Genomic DNA, 6,000 nt, shown 5'->3' on the forward strand with positions numbered 1-6,000 from the left:
CGCCTGCCAATGCAGGGGACACGGGTTCGTGCCCCGGTCCAGGAAGATCCCACATGCCGCAGAGCGGCTGGGCCCGTGAGCCATGGCCGCTGAGCCTGCACGTCCGGAGCCTGTGCTCCGCAATGGGAGAGGCCACAACAGTGAGAGGCCCGCACACCGCAAAAAAAAAAAAATGCTGATATGACAGTATTCCATTACCTTTGTCATTTCTATTAATCTCTTTGTCTATTTCTTTAATTTCACATGAAGTTAGGCAAATGATTAGCCATTATGTATTGATGAATAGAAAACAAACCCCCAAAATACAATGAAAAATGTCTAAATATTTACTAGTTGAACATAAATTAGATTTGTAAAATTGAGTTGAATACCTAAGCCTAACAATTTGCTAAATTTCCCTACTAAATACATAATGGTCTCTACAAATATTTTCTTAATTTCCAAATAAATATTTTTTAAATTTTGCATACTGTTTATTTGCATTTGTAAGTAATTTGATATCAAATATTGTACAGCATTTTCACAATACACACTACAGGCATACCTCATTTTATTGCACTTCACCTTACAGGCCTTCACAAATACTGTTTTCACAAACTGAAGGTTTGTGGCAACCCTGCATTGAGCAAGTCTACTGGTGCCATTTTTCCAACAGCATTGGCTCACTTTGTGTTTCTGTGTCACATTTTGGTAATTCTTGCAACATTTTAAGTTTTTTCATTATTACTGTATTTGTTATGGTGATCTGTAATCAGTGATCTTTGATGTGACTACTAAAGCTCACTAAAGGCTCAGATGTTGGTTAGCATTTTTTAGCAATAAAGTATTTTTTAATTAAGGTATGTACACTGGTTTTTGGACATAATGCTACTGCACACTTAACAGACTACAGTATAGTGTATATATAACTTGTATATGCATTGGGAAACCAAAAAACTCACATGACTTGCTTTATTGTGATATCTCCTTTACTGCGGTGGTCTGGAGCAGAACCCATGGTATCTCTGAGGTATGCCTGTAAATAGCTTTCCAAGAATTTTCTAAGTGGAAAATCAGTATTAGGCACACACACACAAAGATCTTTCCTTAAGGCAGCACATATGTTTAAGATACTACATGTGAGATATTACATCATACTGCTGGGTATTTAGATTTCAATTTGTATCTCCCTTCCATTATGTTCATTTCTATCATTTCACCTCTTATCACAGAGATTCTCAAGCCTGTATGTTATATGGATCATATTCTCTCAAAAAACTACTACTGATAGTTCACTCACTTCTTATTATAGAGAGTATGTATGTGTGTTGAGGGGTGTGGGTATGCTACAAGGAGGTGGGACCTTACACAATTAAAAGGAAGACTGCTATGCTTTTAAGATGATCATGTGTATGATTTTTAGAAGTGGGATAGTGTATGTAAAGAACTTTGCACAATGGCTGACACTTGGTAAACATACAATATATGATGCCTATTTTCATCATGGTACTCATTTATGTTATAAACTTGTGGATACAAAAACATTTCAAAAATCAAGACCAAAGGAAGACAGACCACTGATGATACGGAGGACCTTCAGACCACTATTGATCTTCACAGAATCACTGTACGAAAGCAGATTTACTATTGTTTTGAAATGTTGACAATGCCACTGAAACAAAGTAACTGAAAGTCTTCAGGTAAGAGATACAGATAGCAATTAAACTCCTTGTTTTTCAGATGGGTAAATTGAGACCAGGCATGGCAAGTTTAAATAATTTGCCCAAGATCACTCTGCTAGTAATGACAGAGGTGAGATTCAGACCCAAGTCACCTGGCCTCAAACTCATGTTGCTATACTACCTCCAATCAAATTACAAAAATCTAATCAACCTGTAAAAAATTCAACGTTAAGTCCAAGTTAAGGTTTTCAAACAGTGAAACTTTTTTTTTTCTTTAAGTCAGACTCTTCTCCTTAACATTTTCTCCTTTTTTCCAGATACAGCCTCTTGGCTTAAATTTTTTCTATGGAGAATTCAGTTGAAGGATGGTAGGGGTAGGTACACAAAATCTGATACCAGAGGTTTAGGGCTTTAAGCAACAGTAGGACAGTATTTGATACTTTATTACAAATGTTACAATTCTTAATTAGCTTCAATCAGTGTCTCAATTTAGGTATGCCAAAGGGTATGAATGTCTCTGTTATACACTACCTGAACAACCCTTAAAGGAAAAGTGGATACTGTTACAAAAAGGTGAGAGTTCAAAAAAACACAGGTCAATTCACGGAAACATGCAAGATGCCATACACTCAAAGTATCAACCTAATGATATCCTAAGAACAATGCATACGAACTAAGGAGATAATTTTAACATTTTAATTGATCTTTCTTTGTAAAGCTGGGAGCACTTACATATGTTTATTTAACCACCTTGCAACAGGTAACTGAAAAAATAAACTGCCCAATTACAAAATGTAAAAGGGAGATTCCATTTTCATATGAACAACATCTAAGGGGAAACATATGAACAACATCTACAGGGAAAAAGTACCACAATAGAGATCCTCTGTCAATCATGCATGGAGTTAAGCAAGAAAAATATTTTATTGATTATGTCATAATCACAGACCATATTTTCTGACCTCTGATTCTCTAACTTGGCCATCTTATAAAGAAGAGTCCACCAAAATAATGACTAATCAACGCTAAAGACAAAGAAAATAACATGCCTGTACAAAATTCATATTTTATCTCCTGCTTGTTCAAGTTAGAATTCAGAAAAGTCACAAAGGTGACCCTGCTTACCAGAAAGCACTCAAACTTTTAAAGGACAACGAAGACTATCTGCTAACTTCAAACCATTAATTAGAATCAATGACCCAAAAGCCTGAAAAGGTTATGCATCCCATAATTACTAAGGTACAACCACTACATTTCTCGGTTTAAAAGAAAAACGTTTTACTTTATGCTCTTAAACAGACTAAATTATTTTTAAGCAGTCTCGTTTCCACAGGACACCGCTTACTGTAGGATGCAGAACACCTGGGTGAGGCAGACCAGAGGACCCAGGACCTAAACCTCAGTAAGCCCTGTGGGCCTCTAAAAATCTGACCCAAGCGGGCCCCTCCAACCTTCAGGCACCCATCCCTCAACAGGGTACCTGCTTTGAGTTCACAGGACCCCGGATACTATGTACACACCCCACAAGCGCACACGAAGCACCATGAACACACAGTATGTAACACCGGGTATGACATGCCCACACCGGGAACCATGTGGACCCGTATATAACACCAGGCACCATAGACAAACTAGGTACCATGCACACACCATATGTGACACCAGGAACCATGCCCACACCAGGTATGATATCCCCACCATGTATAACACCAAGTGCCAGGTGCACACCGAGCACCAGAAACACAACGGGTATCATGCATGCTCCCACAGTATACAACACCAGGCACACATTCGGGACCACGGACACACCAGGCAGCATGGACACACTAGGAATCATGCCCCACCACATACCAGGTGCACACTGGGCAACACCGACACACAGCATATAACACCAGGCGCCACGGACACACCGGGCACCATGACCACACGGTATGTAACACCGACCACCACGGACACACTGGGTATCACACCCCCACCGTACATAACACCGGGCACCACGGACACACCGTGAGCGCCTCCAGCGCTGGGCCAGAAAAGCGTAAGGGGACAGTCCACGCGGAAGTTGGGGGTCCCAAGCCGGCTGCTGCGCCCCAGCTTAGCTCCCCTCCGGACGCCCGGCGGGATGGGTGGCGGACACTTAGGCGGTCCTGGGGGCCCGGGAGGATCTGCAGAGGCGGCGGAGGCCTCGCTGCCGCCCGTTACCAGCCCCGGGGACCAGGCCTCGCCTGGGCCCTTGGGGACCACCCTGCCCAGCCGCGGCCTTCGCTCCCAACAACTAGCCGTCAAGGCAGACGCCCGCCCCCCACCCGCCCCCAAACTCACAGGGCCGCGTCCCGGCGGACCCCGAGCCGAACCGCTGGCCCCGAGGCCTGGGCGCGCGGGGAGGACCGGCCCGGCGGGCGGCGCTCACGCGACTCCCCGGCTTCGCGGCCCGTGAAGGCCCCGCGCCGTCCTGCTCCTGCGGGGCCTCCTCCTCCTGCAGGGCCGCCCTTCCCCGGCCGGCCGAAGGCGGGGTGCGCAGCCGAACCCCCGCAGACCAACAGGCCCCTGCCCGACGCAAACAAAGCTCCGCCGTTCACTCGGCGCTGTTTGCAGGGGGCGAGCAGCGGTCACGCCCGCGGCCCGAGAAGCTGCAGCCGGGCCCGAGCTCCACAAACACCCCGCCTCGGACACCCCGCCCGCGCCCCCGCCCCCGCCCCGCCACCGAGGCCGAGCGTCTCCCACCATTATGCTCCGGACGGTCCTCGCCGCCGCCACCGCGCCCGGCCCTCCCCCTCCGCGCCCGGCCCGCCGCCCGCGCCGCCTCCTTCCCGCCGCCGCCGCCTCCTCTGGGCCAGGGCCGGCGAAGAGCGGGGGGGCTGCGGTCTCCCGGCCTCCCAGCCACCGCGGGCCCGGCATCCCTGCCGCCCGCGCCGGCTCCCCGGCCTCCCCGCCTCCGGTTACGCGGACCCGGCCTCCCTGCCGCCCGCCCCGGCTCCCCGACCTCCCCACCTCCGGCTCCACGGGCCCGGCCTCCTCCCTGGCTCCCCGGCTCCGCGGACCCGGCCTGCCCGCTCCGGCTCCGCGCCTCAGGGGCGCCATGTTTACAAGCCTCCACCACAGAAACTCGCAAGCACCCGGCGAGGGAAGCGCTGAGGCCCCGCCGCCGCACTTACGGTGTCTCCTCGCCGAGCGGCGGGCCGTGGCCGGGCGCGGAGTTGAGGCGCCGCCGCCGCCGGGAAAGTTTGCGTCCTGCGAGGCCGCGGCGCCGCTCACATGGCGGGCTGAGCGGGGCGGCCGCTCGCCGGCCCGGCCTCCTCACCACCGCCCGCCCGCCGCCCCCGGGCTTTATTGTGTGGCCCGCCGGCCGGCCGCGCTGCGGGCTCGGGCTCGGGCTCGGCGCGGGCTCCCTCCCGGCCCGGCCCGCCGTGCACGCCCACACCCACCTTCCCGCCGTCCTGTGCTCCGCGCCTCTCCCCAAATTTGAGCATATTCTTACATATCCACACATGCACTTCATATCAACACACACGTGAAAGCTACGTACGTGCGGGCACGCGGGAGCCGGGAGCGGAGCGCACAAAGATCCGACACCCGCAGCATCGTCAGCTCGGACCCGCGGCTGCGGGCACTGCCCGGCCGACGCCTGCTTTCGTGTGCCTCGTACCTGCCTAGAGTCACCGTCGGAACGGCAAAGTCTTGGAGGAGCATTAATTTTTTAATTGGCAAGATCGGTAAAATGGTGTTAATACCTTTTAAAATCTGTCAGCGAAACAAATTGCGGGAATATGCTGAATTCCTCATTCCATACGTGCACAAACAGGACTTCAGAAAGAACGGGACCACCCATTACCTTTTTGGCAAAAACACTACCAATTTGTGTAAGGAGAAGGTTATCTTTCTTAGTTTGTAATTCTAGATATAAGGAGAAGATCCTCATATGTGGATTAAGAAAGTCTCAGAGATAAGCATACTTAATAGATTCACATATTTTCTCTAATGACCTTTGTCCATAGGAGTTTAGAAGGAAGACCTATCAGCCAAAACTTCCTACTCTGATTCTCTTTGGACATATATACCTGAAAATCACCGGAAGACACTTGTCCAAGAAATTTGGGGATTCTAATCCAATTCAACAATCTTTCACAGCTGGTCTCTAAGTTAGAATTTAGAAATGGGTGGTACTTGAATAGGAGTTCTATGATGTACACCTGTGGAAGAAACATAGCATTTCATAGCCCTGGTTCTAATACATCCCAGAGAGATTTTGGTTATCTCAAGAGACATCACAAAATAATTTAAACTCATTTTAATTGTATGGATAAATATATTCCATTAAAATCGAGCAGAGGGATTAAAA

General features: G+C 49.0%; 2 protein-coding genes across 12 annotated transcripts in view; one reads left to right on the plus strand and one right to left on the minus strand.

Annotated features, from left to right (window-relative positions):
- ZMYND11 (zinc finger MYND-type containing 11) overlaps positions 1 to 5,295 on the minus strand; it is a 149,368-nt gene extending 144,073 nt beyond the window's left edge. For 9 of the 11 annotated variants that reach the window (XM_027089332.1, XM_027089331.1, XM_027089328.1 and 6 more), the window contains exon 1: positions 4,817 to 4,923. The gene's annotated coding sequence lies outside the window, so the exon portion shown is untranslated. Of the gene's footprint in view, positions 1 to 3,983; positions 4,244 to 4,816; positions 4,924 to 5,187 lie in introns of those variants that run through there. The other 2 variants (XM_027089320.1, XM_027089317.1) reach the window with 2 other exon arrangements.
- LOC113610779 (basic proline-rich protein-like) lies at positions 3,784 to 5,127 on the plus strand. Its single transcript, XM_027089180.1, has 2 exons — positions 3,784 to 4,028; positions 4,101 to 5,127. Exons 1-2 carry the CDS (start codon positions 3,784 to 3,786, stop codon positions 5,125 to 5,127), a joined length of 1,272 nt encoding a protein of 423 aa, XP_026944981.1.
- Positions 5,296 to 6,000: the final 705 nt, after the last annotated feature.

This window comes from Aethalodelphis obliquidens, unplaced genomic scaffold, assembly GCF_003676395.1.
Source record: "Aethalodelphis obliquidens isolate GAN/ISIS:26980383/991018 unplaced genomic scaffold, ASM367639v1 scaffold65, whole genome shotgun sequence".
NCBI classification, from domain to species: domain Eukaryota; kingdom Metazoa; phylum Chordata; class Mammalia; order Artiodactyla; family Delphinidae; genus Aethalodelphis; species Aethalodelphis obliquidens.